At 40.0% G+C, this 24,505-nt stretch overlaps 1 protein-coding gene across 5 annotated transcripts in view; it reads right to left on the reverse strand.

Annotated features, from left to right (window-relative positions):
- Positions 1-942: 942 nt before the first annotated feature.
- LOC117299308 (dynamin-binding protein-like) overlaps positions 943-24,505 on the reverse strand; it is a 56,521-nt gene continuing 32,958 nt past the window's right edge. For 2 of the 5 annotated variants that reach the window (XM_033782817.1, XM_033782816.1), the window contains exons 9-26: positions 23,311-23,322; positions 19,080-19,243; positions 17,927-17,995; positions 14,245-14,368; positions 13,185-13,276; positions 12,730-12,785; positions 12,303-12,396; positions 11,005-11,110; positions 10,193-10,323; positions 9,379-9,483; positions 7,837-7,968; positions 6,990-7,151; positions 5,239-5,331; positions 3,082-3,264; positions 2,699-2,878; positions 1,732-1,933; positions 1,407-1,528; positions 943-1,214 (exon numbers count right to left, since the gene is read on the reverse strand). In XM_033782817.1, the coding sequence (XP_033638708.1) occupies positions 1,035-1,214; positions 1,407-1,528; positions 1,732-1,933; positions 2,699-2,878; positions 3,082-3,264; positions 5,239-5,331; positions 6,990-7,151; positions 7,837-7,968; positions 9,379-9,483; positions 10,193-10,323; positions 11,005-11,110; positions 12,303-12,396; positions 12,730-12,785; positions 13,185-13,276; positions 14,245-14,368; positions 17,927-17,995; positions 19,080-19,243; positions 23,311-23,322 (2,207 nt within the window). In that variant the 3' untranslated portion in view covers positions 943-1,034. The remainder of the gene's footprint in view (positions 1,215-1,406; positions 1,529-1,731; positions 1,934-2,698; positions 2,879-3,081; positions 3,265-5,238; positions 5,332-6,989; positions 7,152-7,836; positions 7,969-9,378; positions 9,484-10,192; positions 10,324-11,004; positions 11,111-12,302; positions 12,397-12,729; positions 12,786-13,184; positions 13,277-14,244; positions 14,369-17,926; positions 17,996-19,079; positions 19,244-23,310; positions 23,323-24,505) is intronic. The other 3 variants (XM_033782818.1, XM_033782819.1, XM_033782820.1) reach the window with 3 other exon arrangements.

Genomic DNA, 24,505 nt, shown 5'->3' on the forward strand with positions numbered 1-24,505 from the left:
GCTCTATTTAATCTTTCCCTGTTCACTCCAATCTTAAAATGCCTTGTGAGATGTAAAACTGAAACTCCAGAGGTGGATTTCACAAAGTTAGGACTAGTCCTATACCTTAGTCCTAACTCTTTGTGAAATCGACACCTGGTTCTGAAATATACACGTTACTTATTCTTCCCCAAAATAGTCGTAGCTTCAGTCCACATACAATCGGCTCCAAGGTACATATACTTGTTAAGAATATATCATTAACTGTAACCATTTTGGTCATGATTCCCTGTATCCACAACCACTAATGGATGCTATTATTCACTGTACAAAGAAACCAGACTCTTTTTCCCTTTAATACCGTTATAGGCTAAGGTCAATGTTTTTTTGGCAAGATAGCTTGGGTAGTCACTACCATGGCCCAAATATCTATCCTACCCAACTAGGAATCCTTCATTATATATTGCATTGTTTTCAAAGCTAGTCTACGGCCATTTCCAAATTGGCGGCTACGGCTACATACAACAGTTGCTAAGGACACTCAATGCATGATGAAGTGGCATCCAGCTGTAGCCATAGCTGTATAGCCGTCAATTCTGGAATGGACTATCTCAGCATTAACGAAATTGTTAAAATGACCCAAACATGAATCATACCCAATACAGAATTCCTCATTCAGTGTTTAAATAACCACTTAGTCTTATATGGATGAGTAGCGGAAAGGGCAGTATCAACAATATTTGCCCAACTAAGAACTATATCTATACCAAGCAGGAGGGATGAAAGCACAATGCCCAATTAAGAATCACACGTTTCAAATTCTGGGCCCAATTTCATGGCTCTGCTTACCATAAGCGACAAATTGGAGCTTACGGAAATAGAAAATTCCACAATAACGACAAGCCTATTTCACAGGTTAGCAGGGAATTTTTGCTTGTGCACGTCCATACTCATCGTAGTGCAGAAATTCGGCGCTTGCACAGTAAGCGGAGAATGGTGATTGTAAGGCAGAATTCGGCGGTAAGCAGAGCCATAAAACCAGGCTCTGATCACACCTAGTCAATCTTGGCTAAGTAGATGGAAGGAACGTAACCACGTTGGCCGTTCTTGTCGACGAGCCACCACTCAGAGTTCCCTTCAATGTCCTTATCGGAAATGAGTTGCACGACTTCTCGTTCCGCCAAGGAAAGTTCGTTCAATCCGGTCGCAGTGAACTCCCACTCGGCATAATAATACTGTCGGCAGACAAAAAACAACGATTAGTTTAACACAAAGGAAAAAAAGAATAACTCCAATGGAGTAGATTTTGTGGAATTCATAAGACTACTTAGTTCTGAAAAGAACTGTCGTGCTTATTAACTACTACCTGGGCACAAAAGTGTTGTTGTTTTTGTTTGGGAGAGACATGGGGTACGGGAGATCTTTACCTGAGCTTGTTGTTGCATCTGTGTGAAGTTATCCCATTCATCCTCGTCGTCATCAGGGGGAGCAGGGGCAGCAGCGTCATTTTCTGTCTTAAGAATCGACGACGGCACAAACCCCTGGGAAGCTGGAGAAAAACAGGGGATAAAGAGTATAATTTGTTTTTACCCAAACACCAATGTTTTTTAAGTATACTGTTTGGAAAAGGAATTACATGGAGATAACAGGTGTGAGTTGTCAGATGAAAAGGATGTCTTATTCTAGACTCTTTCTTTAATGGAGCTTTCCAGTAATATTTTACGCACAAGCCAACCATGCCACCCAACTTACCTCCGTTATCGATGTACCACCTTATGCCGCTACCGGTTGGGTCCTGCTCCTTGATGATCCCAACAAGCTCTCCTTTCTTCACCGAGATGTCCATCGGCTGCTGAGCTTTGAAATCCGTTGAGACCAAGAATACGCGATTGCTAGGGTAACGAGAACTAACACTGACTTTCTGCTTGTCAGATTGTGATGCTGGCTGGGGTTTCTGTGAAAAGTAAGATAACAAATTTTAAACTTAAAAACATTTTTTTTTAGAGAGAGATTGCCTAATATCAAAAGGCCACAGACAGACAGACACTTCAAGGTGAGGGCTACATATAACTGCCACCCGGGACCCGCTGCCACCTATGCCTGGGGCTGAAACAGAGTTACCCCCTTCACAGTCCGTAAGGATGTAGGCTTGGGTATCATCCACTAGGAGCCAGCCGTCGATTTTACAAAACTCTTCCTAACTTAAGACTAATCTTAGGACTTAGGACGAGTCCCAACCCTGCACTGTAACATGCAGACCTCAAGATTAATCCTAAGTTAGGACGAGTTACTCGTCCTAACTCGAGATAAGACAAGTCCTAACTCTTTGTGAAATCGACCCCTGGCTGATAGAGCAGAATGAACTACCTTCCCACGTTTTTATTTACGAAGCAAACATGTCTAAGTGCCTTGCTCAAGGGCACAAGTATTATTACTTTCTGCTTCTTCTCACCAACACACTCTTGCTTTAGTGAGACGTAGAACAAAGCACCAGGCTAACAGCTATATTCCACGTACTGCACCTCTTTGGGACTCCTTGCCTGGTGGATGTTTCCCTCACGCCTACAATCTGGACTGTTTTAAGAGGAATATAAATTCACACCTCCAGCTTCCCCGAAGTTACTTTCATCCTTAATAATTTTTTATTTGTAGCCCCTTACCCATTGTAGCCTTGTTTGGGGTGAACTTGCAAAAATATACTCCAAGTTTCGAGACTTACTGGTAGGCTCGGTGGAGGTACAGGCTCCGAGTTGCTGCCATACACGGAACGTCTGTCTCCTTTCTTATCCAGACTCTTGGGCACAAAAGGGAATTTATGAATCTCCTCCATGGCGGCCATCATGGAGATCTCAAAGGTCTTCATGATGTCTACGGTGGAGTTGGTCTTGACGATGGAAAGCTGTGGAGAGAAGATTTAGAATGAAATCTTCACACGTTAGTTTTATTGTTGAATCTACATTTATATAGGATTAAAACAATCAACGGTTTCAAAAACTTAAGGTATACCTTTTCCTTTATGGACTAGCCACCCAGGCACAACCAGCGCACAACTCTACTCACAAACAGCCCTATCAGAGAAACAAAACAGGGCATGATACTCACCTCAAGCAGGGGATATAGTTTCTTCAGAGTCGAGTTGATGTGATCTCTCTCGGCTTCGATGAACGAGACGACGCAGCTCTTGAAGAGAGACAGTCCCATGTCACAAAGCTTCGGCAGTTCGTCTTTCAACTGTACATTCATGGCCTCGTAGTTCTTCTTCGCTACATCTTTATCATCCTTGAGCTGGATGAGGGGGAGGAAAATAGAAAACCATTCTCAGATTAAAATCTCTCATGGTTTCTAATTGCACATGAAAAGACTTAAAGGCAGTGGACACTATTGGTAATTGTCAAAGACTAGCCTTCACAGTTGGTGTATCTCAACATAAGCATAAAATAACAAACCTGTGAAAATTTGAGCTCAATCGGTCATCAAACTTGCGAGATAATAGTGAAAGAAAAAAACCCTTGTCACACGAAGTTGTGTGCGTTTAGATGGTTGATTTCGAGACCTCAAGTTCTAAACCTGAGATCTTGAAATCAAATTCGTGGAAAATTACGTCTTTCTCTAAAACTATGGCACTTCAGAGGGAGCCGTTTCTCACAATGTTTTATACCATCAACTTCTTCCCATTACTCGTCACCAAGTAAGGTTGTATGCCAATAATTATTTTGAGTAATTACCAACAGTGTCCACTGCCTTTAAATATTCTAGGTTTGTAGTAACACCGACCAAAATCGCGCACATGGGGGTCCATCCACATACTGTCCTCGCACACTGAATCCAAGCATAAAGTCTGACGGACTCAATGCGTAGGCGTGCGCCCGCGTAACGTCCTACAAACTTTGTGCCTGGCAGCCTCACTTCCATGAGCAGCACACCGTGTCCATGCCTCTCAACACTAACCCCCGGTTGAGATGTACTGAGAAACAACGCTCCCAAGAAGGGTGATTACCTCGCATGCATGCTTGTTAAAACTGTTCAGCGCTTGTATGGTGCTTGGTTTGTGCAGGTGAAAATGCAAGTATTTTGCTGCGATTCCATTTCAAATGAATCATGTTTTTATACGGTCAGCCTAAACTGCAAACAGTTAAACATATCACAAGATCAAAGAAAAATGAGAGGGGACCAGTTGCTCTTTGACTTGATGCCTCTTTTGCACGTTTCAATACTTGAGCGGGTGAGTACAGTGGATTGGCCACAGGCCTAATGGACCCTTCCCATAAAATATGCTAATAACATTCACGCATGCGTACAGACCCTGTTGGTTGGCAAACGCCATAGAGTTGTGCACTAAGCAGACGCGCAATCGCGTCTGCGTCACGCACCCATTAGCCGTGTACAAAATAGCGCGATGTTCCCTCATTTTGCCAACCAAAACGTTAGTGCGCACGCGCTATGTGCAAATTTACATATTTCATGGGAAGGGTCTATTAAGAATCTAGCACATTAAAGGGGGTATGAGCGAGTAAGGCATGCTGGGAACAAATGGTAAGGTTTCTGGACTAACAGTAGTACTTTCCAAGAAAGTTCCTGTCATAAAAAAAAAACACCTCGCAATGCAAACCGAATGTTATCATTGATTTGACAGAGTTGACATCTATCATGCTATATAATACTACTAGAACCACTTCACTACACAGTTAAATACCATGCAAAATCACTATGGACAGTGCACAAGTCCAAAATTGTATGGAAGTGCTTCAAGGGAATGTACACAATTGGTTATCACTCTTAAAATTTATGGCAATAAAAACTTTTGATTGGAAGCTTACAGCAGCTTTCAAAATTATAAAGTATTTTCAAAACTTTTCATCTACATTTATATGTACATCTGCATTTATATAGGATTAAAACAATAGAACAGTTACACAAAAAACACTGTATACTTCGCCTTGAAACCAAGTTTGTTCAAACATCTGAACAGTAAACATGCACATGCATCATTAGACCCAATTTAATTGACTAGTTGTAAGTGCACTGGGTTCTTTTAAACAAAAATGCATTATACAACACACAAAAAAACCTATGAACACCAGTACGAGTAATGTGTGGGTTACGGGTTCCAATCCAACATTGGTCTGTAGCAACCACAAGTCTCATAAATGACTCTCACACTCTGTGGAAATAATAAGCATGCAAGTCACATCGCACACAACGTACAAGCTACATTATCTGCACCATATGACATTCAACACCAGGGTTACGGGTTCGAACCTCCTTTCGGTGTTTCTCCTTCAGACGTTTGTGAGTGCCGCCCGTCGGCATGTCGTCGTCGCTGTCATCCAATTCCTTCTCTTTGCTTTTATTCTGAGCGGCAATTTTGTGAAAGTTACAACATGGCATTTTTACAAATAATATTTCTTTAAAGGCAGTGGACACTATTGGTAATTACTCAAAATAATTATTAGCATAAAACCTTGATTGGTAACAAGTAATGGGGAGAGGTTGATAGTATAAAACATTGTGAGAAACGGCTCCCTCTGAAGTTACGTAGTTTTCTCGAGAGAAGTAATTTTCCACGAATTTGATTTTGAGACGTCAGAATTAGATTTTGAGGTCTCGAAATCAAGCATGTGAAAGCACACAACTTCATATGTTTTTTCTATCATTATTATCTCGCAACTTTGACGACCAGTTGAGTTCAAATTTTCACAGTTTTGTAATTTTATGCATATGTTGCGATACACCAAGTGAAAAGACTGGTCTTTGACAATTACCAATAGTGTTCAGTGTCTTTTAAAGTAAGTAACTGCGCTGGTAATTCAAACAACAAAGCTATTTTGTTCTTTTTCAATTTCAAAACGCAATTTCAAAAAACTTCACGCATACAAACATTCTTACCAGCACCAAACGTCCAGTGAAAAATTTCCGTCTGAAAGGCTGTCAAAGTTGAGAAAATGGTATTTGAAAAACTTGAAAAATAACCGTTGCTTATAAAGATTGCCGCAATCAAAATAAGCCAGATGCGAACGGTCCAAGATTGCTGAAAAAAAAGCAAATTTTTGAAGCAAATGAACAAATTTACCTGGGCACTTGTTCTACCAAATATTTGATCACTGTACAAAACATGCAAGGTCTACTAGTCTTGTACTACCCTTGTTATTTGGAAACAATTTGTGGCGTGTCATGGCCGAGCAGTTAAAGCCATTGGACACTTTCGGTAAACAGTATTGTCCAAGGCCCACACTTCGTGTATCACAACTTATATATAAAATAACAAACCTGTGACAATTTAGGCTCAATTGGTCATCGGAGTAGGGAGAAAGTAACAGGAAAACCCACCCTTGTTTTCGCACGTTTCGCCGCGTCATGACATGTGTTTAAAATAAATCAGTAGTTCTTGATGTCGAGAATTAATATTGTTTTAATGTTTTCTCAAAAAGTAAAGCATTTCATGGAATACTATTTCAAGAGAAGTCTTTCACCATTACCTTCTGTAAACCCTGTAAGTTATTTGTAAATCTGAGAACTCTTAATTTTTTTTCTGTTCTGAAAGTGTCCAATGGCTTTAAGAGCACCGGATTCAAGCTCTGGTGTATGATCAGCAGAGTGTGGGTTCGAAACCCGGTCGTAGAGGTGGGGAGGTAGTCTTTCTGCTCTACCGGCCAGGCTTCGGATTGATGATACCCAAGCCTACATGTACATCCGTATGGACTGTAAAGGTGTTTCAGCCCTAGGAGTAGGTGGCAACGGCCTCTGGGAGTGCTCATTGGGAGTGCTCGTACACGTGTCTTGCTCACGTGTGCAGTGGGCGGAGCTTAGTGGAAAGCCGGAACGGTCCATAGAAGTTGACAGCGTTTCTCTATGTGAAGTGACTGAGATCAAAGGTGAATCTACGCCCGTTTTGGAAGCAGGTCTCTGGCGGGTTCCTGAAGATAACTACTACCTGTCAAGAGGGGGCGCTATACACAAAAAAGGAGAATGCTTTTGAATGAATTTTTGAAAGATAGTCAAATTGAACTCACCTGTTTCATTCTGTCTTTATCTTTATTCTTCTCTAGTTTGTTACTGTGGCTGTCAAAGTCAAGAAGCTTGTGGTACCTCTTCGCGATGAGTTTATGAGGTCCTTGGAACATGATGAGGAGTCCATTCAGTGGTGAGATCACCCTCTGCTGTACAAATAACATCTAGAGAAAGGAAATCAAGAAGATCGTCAGAGGTTTCCATTCACTTTTGTGTTTCTCTTTCACTTTCTGTTTAGTTTCAAATGATTTTAATATGTACAGCGAAAACGAAACAAAATCAATCATCCATTAACTAAAATTGTGTTACGCGCTTTATGGACAAGTTAACCTGGGGCCTTTCCCAAACCTCGGCTCTGGCACCCTCTGCTCATGTTTGAACCACCACCCGCACAATTCACACTTCTTCAAAAATGTATAGGCCTGAAGACTGACCTACGTTTCCACAACATAGAGTGTGCAGAGCCAAAACCAAGAGACAGAGCCCAAGCCGAGGTTTGAGAAAGGGGCCATGAATAAATTTCACAAAAATCTAAGATTGTTACTGCAAATCACTCTTAATTTCTAAGAAAGTGTGATGCCACAATACAAATCACTTTAGCGGTACAGAAGATGAATCTTTCTGCTGTGAGAAAGTGGTCCCTGGCACCAAGATGTGGTGACTTTGTAAGAACAAAATGTACTCAGAGTAAGCCCTCTGTTGTTAGGATTTATGTTCATGAGTTACTGATGTGTACAACGCATTATTGAAAAAAGGCAGGCATCTACATGATAGAGGGCGCTATACTTACATAATCTTTAAAGAGTTTATTGGCAAGATGGCGTTGGATATAGAGGGCGCTATACTCACATAATCTTTATAGAGTTTATTGGCAAGATGTCGTTGGACAGCCTCATATTTATTGACTTCATGTAGATTGGACTGACTGGCGTAGTAGTCCGAGATGTCGCTACCTACAGCAGCCTCTGAGGAAGTAGCATCCTGGGGAAATAAATCAAAAGTTTGTTGAATACAGACCTTAGGCATGGACGTCAACCAGTCGCCATCTTAGAGGAAATACGGTGACGAAACAATCAAAACTCACAGATTTGTAGGCAGCGCACAGGATTGGCCAATGAACAACCTCCTTTTGACCTCTAGGTGAGGGCACACAACTGACATGACGTCATGTGCATAAGGTCTACATGTGTAAGAGCTTCAGACCAGGGCCCAAGTTCATGGCTCTGCTTACCGTAAGCAATAAATCAGGGAATTCTGCACTTAAGCCAAGCGTATTTCACAGTTAGCAGAGTATTTCTGCTGGTGTGGGTGCATACTCCACGTTACCAAGCATTCTTCGCTTACACAGCTAGCAAAAGAAACTCGGCACTTGCACGGTAAGCAGGAATCGTGATCGTAAGTGCAGAATTCAGTGGTAAGCAGAGCCATGAAATTCAGCCCTGGTTGACTCAGTGTTTTCTTCACCTCTTTGGACCACGGTTCGAATCCCGCCTAAAAACAGAGCCTTTGGGTTTTCAGTCTATACCAAAACAGATTTTTGAAATCTGGGCCCAATTTCATGGCCCTGCGTACCGTAAGCACAGAATCGGTGTTTACGGAAGCAGAGAATTCTGTGCTTAGCGCAAGCGTGTTTCACGGGCTAGCGGCGAATTTTGGCTTCTGCGCGTGCGTACTCCACTTTATGAAGCATTCTACGCTTACAAGGCTAGCGCAGAATTTCGGCGCTTGCACGTAAGCGGGGAATCGTGATCGTAAGCGCAGAATTCGGCGGTAAGCAGAGCCATGAAATTGGGCCCAGATGTCCAGGCATGTGAGAAACTAACTATCCATAAAAGAAGAGGAAAAGAGTAAAACTGGGCAAGAAAAAAGAGAAAAAGATGATATTCCTGTACTTTTGTACACAAAAAGTGAAGAAAAAAAGAGGAAAATCAAAACCCCAAAAGAGAAAGTCAGCTGAAAAGAGAAAATATCAATATAAACCACAAGGGAAACTGACTGGGTAAATTTGTAAATGATTTTTGAGGTTGAACAAAGAATTGACTAGAGTGGGATTCGAACCAACGACCTCCGGATTAACGTGCCGAAAACAAAAAGTCACATCCCCTTGAGGTGATCCCCTAGCTGCCACTTCCCAGGTTGTATCGTAATTTGGGTGTGATCCCTGGCTACACGGCAGTTAACGGTTGTATGGCTTCTGACTGGCACCCCCGAACAAAGATATTGACAAAATAGGGACACCGCCAATATAGGGCTAGCTAGCTCAGTTGGTAGAGCACCGGCACATTAATCCGGAAATCGTTGGTTCGAATCCCACTCTAGTCAATTCTTTGTTCAACCCCGAAAAGAGAAAATCTCACATGCCTGGATGTCTCTATCCTAGATTGGTCTTACCTTGAGTTGCTCCAAGTAAGCGTTTACATCCTTAACAAAGATCCTAATGGTCTTCTCTAGATTTCTAAATCGTCTCTCCATCTGATCAAAGTCTCCGTCAACCGTCTGGAAGACATTGGAAGGGATAGTATAAGTTTAGTCGCTAAAATTAATGGCAATAAATACGTCTGGTTAGAAGCCTACAGCAACTTCAAAGTTATGTGGTTATGAAAAAAAGATATAAGTTACATGTATCGTCCCCGACCATTTAAATTTAAGAAGCGATTGAGAATTCCAATTATGGATTGTTCTTCCAGCGTGTACATAACTGCTACAAAATTTTAATAGTTTAGTTTTAATGCAGTGGACACTATTGGTAATTACTCAAAATAATTATTAGCATAAAACCTTACTTGGTAACGAGTAATGAGATTGATAGTATGAAACATTGTGAGAAACGGCTCCCTCTGAAGTAATGTAGTTTTCGAGAAAGAAGTAAATTTCCACAAATTTGATTTCGAGACCTCAGATAAAGAATTTGAAGTCTCAAAATCAAGCATCTGAAAGCACACAACTTCGTGTGACAAGGGTGTTTTTTCTTTCATTATTTTCTTGCAACTTCAACGACCAAATGAGCTCAAATTTCCACAGGTTTGTTAGTTTGTGCGTATGTTGAGATACACCAAGTGTGGAGACTGGTCTTCGACAATTACCAATAGTGTCCACTGCCTTTAAGTGTCTTGCTTAGGGAGACAAGTATCACGACTACGAAACATTAAGACTTTATGGCATATTTATTACACACGGCACGTCTAAGATAAAGAAATTGCTTTACTTGTGTTGTTAATCCGGTCATTTGAGTTAGCCTTTGGTTTATCCGCTGTGATTTCTTCCTTATGGAATGTAGATTGAGTCGCCCAAGTTTATCCGTTATTGCATCTTGGGGCGTCCGCCTGTACTTCATCACTAGAAAAGACATATATGAAGAAAAGGAGTTTTTACAAATTTATTTCATAAATCTTCAAGTGAGATTAAACTGGGGATGAACAAAATAACGGATCACATCCGTATAATGTAGGAATGTGACGTAAGAATTGGCAGATCTGGGCCCAATTTCATAGAGCTGCTAAGCACACAAATTTGCTTAGCATGAAATTTCTTCCTTGATGAAAACAGGATTACCAACCAAACTTCCATTTGTTGCATATTGCTTGTTACTGGTATTCAGCTGTTGTTTAGCTTATCCTGAAAATCACATGGAAATTTGGTTGGTAATCCTGTTTTTATCAAGGATGAAATTTCATGCTAAGCAAATTTTTGTGCTTAGCAGCTCTATGAAATTGGGCCCAGGTGGCCGGGATGGTGCAGTGGTATCACCTCCAGGACCCCGGGTTGACTCACGCCGGGGGCACTACATGTATGTGGCTTAGGTTAATTCAGTTCCTACCCGACTGTGTGGGTTTTCCCTGGAATAATTCTCTGGGGTTTTCCTCCCACATCTAAACCTACAACTTCCTTCCTCGTCTTCTCTCTATTGGGTTCTTGGCTAGTACAGTGATTAAGTTTGCTTTCCTGAGAGTCCAAGGCTTCAAAACCAGACTAAATGAAATGAAATACACTGACAGAAAAAAGAACTAGTAGACTTACCCAAGTCCTTCCTCCTCTTGAATTCATTAATAGCCTTTGCTACTTCCGTCATTGTTAGTATTGCTTCCTGCAGGTTGGGTTTGTCCGCATAACTCTCCTCTGAATACTAAAAACACGAACAAACAAAAACCTCTCAGCCCAATAATCGTTAAAAAAACTCCAACGATATAAGTAGACTTTGAAACTTTGCACAGTGGAAATACGATCAGGAAAGGTTTGCGGTAACACCATGTAATGACTATCTCTAATGAGTTGGGTGGTCCTGAAATGGAACATTGGTTTCAACTCGACGTTTCGATCAGTATGCTCTGATCGTCTTCTGGAGAAAGTTATAAATGTATTCCTTTTTTTTAAAGACACTGGACACTATTGGTAATTGTCAAAGACCAGTCTTCTCACTTGGTGTATCTCAACATATAATGCATAAAATAATAAACCTGTGAAAACTTGAGCTCAATTGGTCGTCGAAGTTGCGAGATAATAATGTAATGAAAAAATACCCTTGTCACATGAAGTTGTGTGCTTTCAGAGTCAGATGCTTGATTTCGTGACCTCAAATTCTAAATCGAAGGGCTTGAAACCAAATTCGTGGAAAATTACTTCTTTCTTGAAAACTACATCACTTCAGAGGGAGCTGTTTCGCACAATGTTTTATACTATCAACCTCTCCCCATTACTCGTAATCAAGAAAGGTTTTATGACAATAATTATTTTGAGTAATTACAAATAGTGTCCACTGCCTCATTCACTAATCAATTACTTTTTCTCCATCTTCCTACCCTCAATCTTATCCTTTGTGTTTCCATCTTCTTGTGTCCCAACCAGCCCCTTACCTCAAAACCAATCTCCCCGATTTGTCTTCCTGTTCACCATCTACCCCATCTGTGTTCTTTCTTAAATCTTGAGCTCTCTGCCAGGGTCGAAACATCAGACCATTAACTATTTTTTTTCATTTATCCCATTGGTCCTTTTTGTTGGTAAGCAGTTTGCAGCAGCTTGCTCTATTTTCTCACTTTGAAATGTCTGAACGAGTTTTTTTTTCTTTTTCTTTTGAGTGGAGCTCTAAGACTCCGTTTATTCATCATCAGTGAAAACACAGAACATCTTCAATGGAACATTAACACATACTGTTAGATCAATACATTAAGGATACACAAGGCTAGTTAAAAGACAATGAACAAAGGTGATATTACATATCAAACAACAAGAACATCAAAACATGATAAAAAGCCAAATTTTGCAAGGAGAATGTTAAACTTAAAACGAACGTAAAGGACAGTAACGAGTTTTTTACTGACCTTGTCCAGCTCACCAAGGAGAAGTTGGTATTTCAATATCCTTTGAACAGGTTTGATCAAGAAAGACGCTAGATCCCAACAGTTCGTACTCTGCCTGTTAAGGGATATAATTAAGAAACATAAATTGAGAGAAGAAAAAAAACACAGTTATGTAACAGGAGACTGAAGGATCCAATACCAAAATTCAAATGAGAAGGCTAGGGAGATATTTAGAATTACATTTAACTTAATATGGGATAAGTTTCCATAATCAGAGATTTTCAAATTTTAAAATCAGAACATAAACAGATTGGTTTTATTTTCAGGGAACTTTCTGCAGAGCTCAGCTTTATAATCATTAAAAAAAAATCAAGCTCAAAACTCTGGATCAAGCTGTGGCTAATTTCTTTTTGGAGGTTTGACTTTTTGATATTTATTCGAATTTTACCTGACAAGTTCCAGTCCTTGGTTGATGTACTCTTGTACTTCGTCATTTTCTTCATACTGAAAAGGAATAAAAAGTCATGCAATCAGGTTCCAATTTCATGGCTCTGCTTACCGCCGAATACTACGCTTACGATCACGATTCCCCGCTTATGTGCAAGCGCCGAATTTCTGCGCTAGCCTTGTAAGCGTAGAATGCCTAGTAACGTGCAGTACGCATGCGCAGGAGCCAAACTTCGCCGCTAACCTGTGAAATACGCTTGCCGTAAGCACAGAATTCCCTGCTTCCGTAAGCGCCGATTCTGTGCTTACGGTAAGCAGAGCCATGAAATTGGGCCCAGAAATGAACTGAAAACCAAAAGTTGTTATTGCCATTAATTTTAAGAGTGATTACCAAACTTTCCATTTAAGATGAATCTTAGTGCTTTGAGAAAATGAGCCCAGGTTTTACAGGCGTACCTTTTCAAGTAGCGTTGTAGCGTCGTCATGATTCCTACAGTACTCTGCATACGCCTTGTGTAGATCGTTACTGTGTCTCATGAAACACTGACCTGAAACCAATCAAATACCCAAGCCAAAAAAATACGTTCAGGCAAGGAGTGGACTGCAATTTGCTCAATATTATAGACTTCTTATCACCCCAACACTAAGCTTATCCTACACAATCGTACATTATCTGGCGACTGTTGGTTCTACACTGCTGGGCCCACTACGTGGAATAAGTTACCTCATAACATTCGTCATGCTCAATCACTGACTGCCTTCTTGAAAGCTCATAGGAGTAACTTATTTACTCCTTAATTTCTTTCCCCTTAATTTTTTGCATGTTACTCTGTTTGTTTTTTAAGCACGGTGATAAAGCTTGTAAGAGCACTTTATATACATTCTTTTTTGTATTGGGCCAAACAACAAAAAATACCAGTTGATCGTCCGGATTTTTCAAAAAAGAGAAGGATGAGGGCCTTACTATTTACTATTTTTTTTCTCAAGATGGCCGCTAAGTATTTCAAATCAAACAGGCCACCAATTCTTCAGTTTGAATCAACCGCAAACTTATTTATACCTATTAGTTGCATGAGGACCTGTGTTAACACTAACAGGGTCAGATAACACTAAAAAGATTTGCTGGTATAGGCATTCTATAATATTGTTTTATGAAACAGACGGTTACAAGTGTTCGAGAGCATCAAGTTAGATTCGGGAAAAGCTCCTAGGCCAGTCCTTTTTAAAAGATGGATAAAAAATTTTAAAAAAAGATGCGGCCCCAAAAAAAGATGCTGGCGGGGACGATCAACCTGTTTTTTTTTTTTTTTTGGCCTTGTATTGTGTAATGCCTGCTGCAATCCAATGAATTAATACCCTTAGGTAGAATTTAAAACAATTTAACACCTTTTTAATAGTACCCTTAACAAAATTTAAGACTAAAAGTTTGTAAATAAAAGCAGGAGAGAAATAGCTACATACCCACTCTTTGCTAGCTTTATGAAAAATTGGATGCTACAAATGAAGAAGTTCTTACCAATAAACTGATCTTCAGGAGCATTTCCCTCAATCGTTTCTTCAAGATCATTCAGAAATTTATCTGATATCTCGATGACTTGCTCCATGTTGCCAAATAGAATCTCCAGCTCTAAGCCTTTAGTCTACAAAAAAGAAATAAATTATGTTATTTAAAGGAACATGACAGAATTGGTTTTGCTAGCAAAACAGTTGCTGACAGTGTAAGCACTCTATGTAATCCACCATATATATAAACTGACAAACCTGTAGAAGTTTGAGATCGATCGGCCATCTGGGTCACGAGAGAATAGTGAAAAAAACAATTACAAATTTTGCATTGCATCGATGCCAAAACAAAAATGAATAAAACGCTCACTGAGCGATAAACTCAAAACTTTTAGATTATTTATTTCTCATCAAATATAAAATTTCAGACAGAAATATTTCAAGGGATGTTTTCAACTATCATCATCATCATTAGACCGTGTAAGTTTTATGTAAATCTGTGATCTTCACGATTTTACTTTCTTACCAATTCTGTAACGTTCCTTTAAAGTACAGAGTTTATATCAAAAGCTGCATTGCTTGACAATTTTGTTCTTAGCATAAACAAGCAGGATACCAGTACGTATTTTGGGGGGTTTTAACCTTATTCACCAATGTGTGTAAGCACTGTATTATCAGTACTTTCCCGAGTTTTGTCCCCAAAAAATCACAGGCATATTGCTCGGTTGGGATTCAAACCCACGACCCTTGCAATTCTACAGCAGTTTCATACCAACGAGACTACCGAGATTGCCCAGAGGCACTTGAGTCCTATGTCTTAGAAGCCGGTACATCTTATAAAGGGAAGGTACACGTTTGGTAATTGTCAAAGACCAGTCTTCTCACTTGGTGTATCTCAACATAAGCTTAAAATAACAAGCCCGCGAAAATTTGAGCTAAATTGGTCATCGAAGTTGCGAGAAATTGATGAGAGAAACAACACCCTTGTTGGACGAATTTGTGTGCTCTCAGATAGGAATAAAAGACTTCTGGCTAGAAGCCTTATATTATTTTAGTGAGAAATTACCTCTTTCTCATAATCTATGCTACATGTACTTCAGTTCAGAGGGAGCCGTTTCTCACATTGTTTTATACTATCAACAGCTCTCCAATGCTCGTTACCAAGTCAGTTTTAAGTTAATATTTGTTTTGAGTAATTACCAAATGTGTACCTTCCCTTTAAATACCCGATAAAAGATATTTTGTCTGTTAACCTTATTGTGACAAGCCTGATTCAAAATTTTTTAAGGGCAACAAACAAAATCGGAAATCAGACTTAAGAATATCATGCGTGTTAGGAGTTCCCGTCACCAATCAAAATCAAACCCAAATCACCCAAATCAAACAAGAGTCCAAAGCAAGAAAAATAACCATGATGCTCCATTCTCCGAATATTGTTTTTTTGTTTTCCCCGGACTGAGTTGGCATCAACCTATTCACCTGCAATAAAATGTAACCATGGAGATAGACAAAAATAATCGACCTCCATGATGTGACCTGGGCCCAATTTCATAAAGCTGTTTAGCAGAAAATACTGCTTAGCACAATTTTGTGCTTACATGCTTGGTGAAATTGAGCCCTGCCCATAGAAAAGTTCAGATGTTAAAAGCTTAGTGCAAGAGTTATGGCAAGAAATAGATAAGCAAGACCAGTTTCAAAACCCAATTTCCTAAATCTGTGCCCAATTTAACGGATCTGCTTACCGTAAGCAAAGAATCAGGGCTTATGGAAGCAGGGAATTCCATGCTTAGGGTAAGCCCATTTCATGAGCTAGCTGGAAATTTGTGCTTGTGCGCTTGGGAACTCCTAGTATACTAGGCACTCTTTGCTTGAGCTAGCTGGAAATTTGTGCTTGTGCGCTTGGGAACTCCTAGTATACTAGGCACTCTTTGCTTGAGCTAGCTGGAAATTTGTGCTTGTGCGCTTGGGAACTCCTAGTATACTAGGCACTCTTTGCTTACACAGCTTGCGCAGAAGTTTGCCGGTAAGCAGAGCCATGAAAATTGGGCCCCGACGCCACCACCACAGTCTTGGTTGGGCCATTTTGGGAGTCAGTTTCCCTGTGTGTTACTGAATTATAACTCGCTCACCGAATTATTACATGCAATTTTGACTCGGGGGCAGAGTGTAGCTGTGTTTGAAGCAAAGCCGTAGATTGAGAGAGTTGTGACAACTTGTGATTAGAAGCCATTTTGTGTCAAAAGAACCGCCCCAAAATACATGGGCGAACACAGGGTGCTGGACTACTCTTGCCCATTGGGTTGTGCTGTTTGGACCAAAAATGGCATCTAGCATCAATGGGACCAAAGAAAACTCGGGTCTATTTCGCAAAGATAGTCCTAACTTAGGACTAGTCCTAGGACTCTTTTGGAGTAATTAAAAACTTACGGCTAGTCCTAAGTCATTGTGTAAGTTAAGCTGAGTTTGACAAGACGTGTCCTAACTCTTTGTGAAAATGACCCCTGGGATGGATTTCACAAAGAGTTAGGACTAGTCTTATCTCGAGTTAGGACGAGTTACTAGTTCTAACTTAGGACTAGCTGTACGTTTTTGATATCTCTTAGGACTAGTCCTAAGTTACGACTAGTCCTAACTCTTTGTGAAATCGAACCCCTGGTCCCTCTACATGTATGTCACAACTCTCTAAACACACAGCTCTGGTTTGAAGTCAGTGCATAGGAATAATCAGTGAGGATGATGCCAGTACCAGCTACACCGCTCTAGTAAGTTTTTTTAGTGTAAGGGCCTGGTCACACGAGCCTGCAATTTACAGGGAGCCAGTTCCAGGCAATCTCCAAGAAGAAAAAGCCATTCACATTTGAATGTTCAAACAAATTTGTTGGGATTGTGTGACATTGTTTGAATTTTTTTCCATGCAATACCAAAGTGGTCCTGTCGCATGCACTGCAGTTGGTTGCCTCCAAGTTGCCTGTAAAAGTTGTTTTGTGTGACAAGGCCCTTACACTTAAAAACTGACCTCCGTAAGGAGTTAAAAATAAGGTAGGGAAACACTATTCTTGTAAGAAACTGTGCATAAATCAGATCTAGCTAAACCCTTCACCTGCAAAAGAACGAGCTGTAAGTGTTAGTCTCCCAACAAAAACCAATTACTCAAATTGCCATAAACATTTTATAATAAGTAAGACCACAGACAGTTTCGGATGTAATTAAAAAAAATATATATATATATATATAAAAAATATAAAAAAAAGAAAAAAACAAGCATTTTGCATTACGGGAATGGTCCATTAAATGGTCCTAAAAAGACACATCTTTTTCGTCTGGCAACTCACACCTGTTATCTCCATGTAACTGCTTTTTCCAAACATTAGACTTAATTGGATTATGCACAAGCCAGTAGGGATGGTGACTTCCCCAGGCAAATTAAAAGCTCCTCTTTTAAGTTTGAAGACCCAAGTCATTCATTGATACATACTCGCTCAATGAAAAGAATATTTGTGTTGGTCCACACTCAGAAATTCTTTAATGGATTTATCCCGTGATGGAGTTAACTTCTCAACAAATAAAGAGCAGAAAGCGAGAATTGATTTTCGTGGTTAGAGATGCGAGCAGAGAAGATGCAAGATGCAGGGGGGGGGGGGGGTGGTGGTAAAGGAAGAGGGGTGGAGTGTAAGGAAGACGGGGGTGGGGTATACCAATTTCTTTTCTCCCGTTCTCTCGTTTTCATCAAGTTGTTGCTGAATGAGTATCTTGCTGATGATCTCCTGGAAGGTAATATTATTTCACGAAAATCACAAAAACAACGGCGCAGTGTATGAACTTTCATGAATCTATTTATGTTTATGATATCAAATGACACTGAACAATAAGAAGTAACTAAAAATAGTAAACTTGTGGGTACAATCATGTTATTCAAATTCTTGTCTAGATGAAGATTTCTCCGACGATGACTAGAGCAAGGTCGACATAAAGTTGAAACCAAATTTATCTCTTTTAGGAATAGACCTTATGCATTTGATGTAATTTCAGTGGGTCGCCCTCGCCTTGAGGTCAAAAGGAGTATTTTTATTGGCCAATCCTCTGCATCGTACGCACAAATACGAGTGTTTCCATTGCAGAGCTGGCAACATCTGCATCTTCACATATCAGTCAGGGAGATATTTAAAAATTACAATGAACACAACAGGGAAAATGCTTCCATAATCAGGGAGACTTTCAAATTAGTCCATCAGAACATGAAAAGATTGGTTGATTTTCCGAGAACCTTTTGCAGAGTTTGCAGCTCTGTACTTGTTTCCAGGGCCCAATTTCATAGCGCTGCTTAGCGGCCGATTTTGTGCTTACTGTGCATTTTCTATTTCATAGCGCTGCTTTCCGTAAGCACACGAAAAGGCATGCTAACCTTCCGGTGCTTACGGCACAAAAATAAATGACGTCACAATGCAAATCCACGGTAAACACGCAATATGGCTGCCTAATTTTTCTGCTAACATGTGAAATACGCTAAGGCTTAAGCAAATTTTTCTGCTACAGTAAGCACGCAAATTTGCTTACCGTTAAGCAGCGCTATGAAATTGGGCCCTGGTAGTTTTACCTCTAAGATAGTGGCTGAATGATACAATGCATATGGTCTACAGTGAAGATTATTACAAGAATTCCCCCCCCCCTAACGCGATTGTGTTTTTTTCTGCACTTTAAAATTGCCACTGTTGTAGTGCTTTTCAATGGGGAACTTCTTTTCTTCTAAATTGATCCCAAAAAGTGAATCCTTAAACAAAAATCAGGAAATGAGGATGGTATTGGCAATTCTAAAGTGCAGAAGAAAATAAATTTGTTTCTTCACTGTACCTGTTTATCTTTCAACACAGACATGAACCCCTCCTGGCATAGTTTGATATCTCGTACGTAATCTCGCTCCGTGTTGAGCAACTCCGCGATGACCTTCTCGCGGAAGTCTCCCATCGTCATCTTCGACTCCGGAACGGGTGTCGGCTGGACATCTTGAAGTTGTTCTGATAAAAATGAAGAGGTGATATTGGTAAATAATGAGAAGTTCCATCGTTCCACTAAGCGGAGGTAGTTGTCTCCACGGAGTTGAGTCTTTCACCCAGATAGTATTTAATAAGCAGAATTGTTCTTTCAGAACGCAGTAGTGTCTAGAATTTTAAAAAATCTACTCCGCAGTAGTGGAGAAGTCTCCCGATTCTGAAAAATCTTCTTCTCGGTAGTAGAATTAGCAAGACAAGTTCCCAAAAGAACATAATCTACCCAGCAAGTAGATATACACATAGGGTGTGTTCGATTAGCTTCCCTGGGTCTACCCCGCGGTGCTCACTCGGGTGAGCCCCTGACAAGAGCTAAACGAACGATCACTCACCGCTCTCGTATTGACATCATGCAGTTTAGAATTTGAGGTCTCGAAATCAAGCATCTGAAAGCACACAACTTCGTGTGATAAGGGTGTTTTTTTCTTTCATAGTTATCTCGCAACTCCGACAATCAATCGAGCTCAAACTTTCACAGGTTTGTTATTTTATGTATATATGTTGATATACACCAAGTGAGAAGACTGGTCTTTGACAATTACCAATCGTGTCCACTGTCTTCAAAGATTTGATTTTAAACTTTTTTTTAGGTTAACAGTTAAAAATTTTAAGGTATAGATTTTGACTTACCCAAATCAATATAAAACATTTTCTGTGACAGTTTCTCCTCAAAAACACAAAACAAGAAACTCCTCCACAAAAATCTTCCTAAAATATTTCAAAGTCCTTAACTAATCGAACACATCTGAGAACAACTCTTCTTCCATTACAACAAAAACACTGATCAATCCAAACAAATTTTGTTGTTGATGGGCTGGATTGGCCTGGATGAATCAGTGGGCAGTAAGTACAGCCCCTTTAAATGCTAAGAAACGCCAAAGCGAAAACAAATCCTCTTCAAGTACTACAAAAACACTGATCAAACAGAACAAAGTTATCTTAGTCGGCAGTAAACTACTCAGTTATAGATAGTATTTCATAGATGTCTGAACAACAGTTGGAAATTATTCCCCATTACTCCCGGGTTGTATCGAAAACTTGGGTGTGATCTGACTGGCAACCCCCTAGCAAAGATATTGATAAAGTAGAGAGACCACCAACATTAAGGCTAGATAGCTCAGTTGGTAGAGCGCCGGTACGCTAATCTGGAGGTCGTTGCTTCAAATCCTGCTCTAGTCAACTTGTCTTTGTTCAACCACAAATTATTTCGTAAGTGATACATGCAGAAGTCCACAGATATCACCACAAAAGCACATTGACAATAAACTGAACTCTTATAGGTACGCCAATATCTCTCACACCCTTCAGTCTCCTGACGATGACTAGAGCAAGCTTGTCAAAACGTTGAGGTCAATTCAAAACTCCGCAAGACAAGTTCTCACCAAAACATACTCTACTAGCAAGTAGATACACACATGATGTTACCGCAAACCAAATAGACAACTTTCTCCGAAACTGTCTACAGCTTTCTCCAGAAGACAATCAGAGCATACTGATCGACACATCGAGTTGAAACCAACGTTTCTTTTCAGAACCACCCAAACTCATTTAGAGATAGTCACTGCACGGTGTTACCGCAAACCTTTCCATATCAAATAGACAACAACACACTAAACAATCAGTCAGACTTTGGACAAATACTAACAATAAATACCAATAAAACAAAACAGAGGAGCATTCGCTACAGGCCAGGAACCAAACAAGGACAAGACCCAACAATCAATTGCACATTAATCCATGATCCCCGACGATCAAATTCCAAAAAAGCCTTGTATACGTGTAATCTACTTCCTCTTGTTGAAACTTGACTCTCCTTCATTAACGATATAAACTTCCTCAACGGCAAGATAAGCCAACATTTAATCTCATATTCCTTTCATTCTTGAAAGGCACCGGACACTTTTTACCCCAATTTGTTTTTTAGCATACAAACTTTGTTGGTAGCGAGCAACAGAGAGCAAGCATGCAGCATGCAGCATCAGAGTCCAGCATTCTCCAGAAGACGATCAGAGCATACTGATCGAAACGTCGAGTTAATCCAACGGTTCTTTTCAGAACCACCCCAACTCATTTAGAGATTGTTATTACATGGTGTTACCGCAAACTTTTCTATATCTTACTTCCACCATGCAAAGTTTCAAATCCTACCAACAGAGAGCAGTTGATAGTACAAAAACATTATGAGAATTGGCTCCCTTATTGTTAATAAAGAGGTAATTTCTCACTAATATATTAAAAAACCTCAGGTCTGAAGACTTTTTAGGCATCTGAAACTATTTGTGCAACAAGGTTGTGTTTTTCTTTCATTATTCTCTTGCAACTTCAATGACCACTTGAGTCTACATATTTACAGGTTTGTTATTTTCTGCATATGTTGGGATACACTAAGTGAGAAGACTGGTCTTTGACAACTACCAAACGTGTCCAGTGCCTTTAAAACCTTGTTATCGTACCAGTGGCCTTCTATATTAAAAACAGGTATTTTTCTTTCCATTTCAATAGCTTCGTTTGGAAGGTTGATTTCACAGGGGATCACCTTACAGGGATGCAACTTTTTATTTCAAATTTCAAATAATAAAACAAAAGGGAAACTGACAGTGTCAGTTTTCTTTCGTCAAAGACCAGTATTCTCTCTTTGTGTATCCCAACATACATATGCATAAAATAACAAACCTGTGACAAATTGGGCTTCAATGCACATTAAAGGCAGTGGACACTATTGGTAAAATGTCAAAGACCAGTCTTCTCACTTGGTGTATCTCAACATATGCATAAAATAACAAACCTCGGTGAAATTTGAGCTCAATTGGTCGTAGAAGTTGCGAGATAACTATGAAAGAAAAAAAACACACTTGTCACACGAAGTTGTAAGCTTTTAGATGGTTGATTTCGAGACCTCAAATTCTAAATCTGAGGTCTCAAAATCAAATTCGTGGAGAATTACTTCTTTCTCAACCTACATGTATGGCACTTCAGAGGGAGCTGTTTCTGACAATGTTTTATACCATCAACCTCTCCCCATTACTCGTCACCAAGTAAGGTTTTATGCAAATAATTATTTTAAGTAATTACCAATAGTGTCTACTGCTTCTAAAGTCGCAAGAAAAAGATGAAAGAAAAACACCCTTACTGCACAGAATTGTGGGCTTTTAGATTCCTGAAAGGCTTCAGGCTTAAGCCTTTCTGAGATTCAAATTTGTGGATGAAAAAGATCCCTTTCTCTAAAACCACATTACTTTAAAGGGTTTCGATTCCAACAATGTTCGATTGTATCAACAGCTCTCCAGACTACTGGATCGGTCTATTGCAACGGTCGTGGGTTTCGAACCCCCACCCGAGTAATAATGCCTGTGATTTCTTCACAGAACTCAGGAAAGTACTGAGTATACACTGCTAACACACATCGGGTGCAAGGGTAAAACCAAATGTACACATTACTATACAAATTCATCATAAGGGGGTATACTCTCTCAATGCGGGTAGTAAATGCCTCACATGGATACTACTACCTCAATTGGGGTATACACAAGTACATAAATACCTCTATTGGGAGACTTTGGATTACTGTTTTAGGTTTATACCTTTTGCTACATGTACAAATGGGTTCTACACTTCTAACACTAATGTACAAATCTGTACGTGTGTTGAATCCTAAATTGAATAACTGTTCCAACACTACTTGGGCATGACCCAGATTGTGTAAAAGCAAGTTGATCAACAATTGGGCATGATGGACCCAACTTGTGAACGATCAAATTTAGCAAAAGTAAGAAGGCCTGACCCAATTTGTGTACCCCCAAATTTGGCATCAATTGGGCCCGACTCAACTTGTGTCAGCCAAGTCTGGCATCAATTGGGCCTAGCCCATTTTGTGTTCACTAAAGTTTGGCATCAATTGGGCATGACCCAACTTGTGTACACCACATTTGGCATGTACTCAAGTGCGGCAAGAACTAAGTTGGGCAAGCCCAAGTTGGAACAATTATCAAGTTAAGGTATAGTCTGTAACATAAATGTCGACACATCAAACCTACCTCCCACTGCCACTGAAAGTTGGAAGACGACAAAATAATAATTAAAATAAAACGGTTTATAGCTTAGAAAAAAATATTTGAAACACAAAGCATAATTTAGCTGTAAAATGTTAAAGCCATTATACACTTTCGGTAAACAGTATTGTCCCAGTCCCACACTTCGTATCACAACTTCTATATAAAATAACAAACCTGTGAAAATTTAGGCTCAATCGGTCATCGGAGTCGGGAGAAAATAACGGGAAAACCCACTCTTGCTTCCGCTTGTTCGCCGTGTCATGACATGTGTTTAAAATAAATCCGCAATTCTTGCTATCGAGAATTAATATTGTTTTAATGTTTTCTCAAAAAGTAAAGCATTTCATGGAACAATATTTCAAGAGAAGTCTTTCACCATTACCTTCTGTAAACCCTGTAAATTATTTGTAAATCTGTGAACTTTTTGTTTGTTTCTGTACCGAAAGTGTATTATGGCTTTAATGTTTATGTCACAGCTTAGAATACAATATTTGAAACACAAAGTATAATATTCAGCTTTAAAATTGTAATACCCATTATTAATTTTGCCGATAAAGTTTTCGAAGCATTCTACATAAGCTGCTTAGGCATGCAACTCTAGTTTGTTTTAAACATAATTTGAGAGATCATCTGACATCACAAGGCCGGAAGGCCACTCCAAGATGAGGGTAACAATTAACTGATTTGGGCAGGCAACCCCAAATCAACTTTCACTAGGGCTAGTAACCACCTACTCCTGTGGCTGAAACAGGATTACCCCTTTCACAGTCCATAAGGATGTAGGCATGGGTATCATCCACTAGGAGCCACCTACTCCTGGGGCTGAAACAAGTTTATCCCCTTCACAGTCCATAAGGATGTAGGCATGGGTAGCATCCACTAGGAGCCACCTACTCCTGGGGCTGAAACAGGGTTACCCCCTTCACAGTCCATAAGGATGTAGGCATGGGTAGCATCCACTAGGAGCCACCTACTCCTGGGGCTGAAACAGGTGTATCCCCTTCACAGTCCATAAGGATGTAGGCATGGGTAGCATCCACTAGGAGCCACCTACTCCTGGGGCTGAAACAGGGTTACCCCCTTCCCAGTCCATAAGGATGTAGGCATGGGTAGCATCCACTAGGAACCACCTACTCCTGGGGCTGAAACAGGGTTACCCCCTTCACAGCCTGTAAGG

This window comes from Asterias rubens, chromosome 14 (assembly GCF_902459465.1).
Source record: "Asterias rubens chromosome 14, eAstRub1.3, whole genome shotgun sequence".
In the NCBI taxonomy this organism is placed as follows: domain Eukaryota; kingdom Metazoa; phylum Echinodermata; class Asteroidea; order Forcipulatida; family Asteriidae; genus Asterias; species Asterias rubens.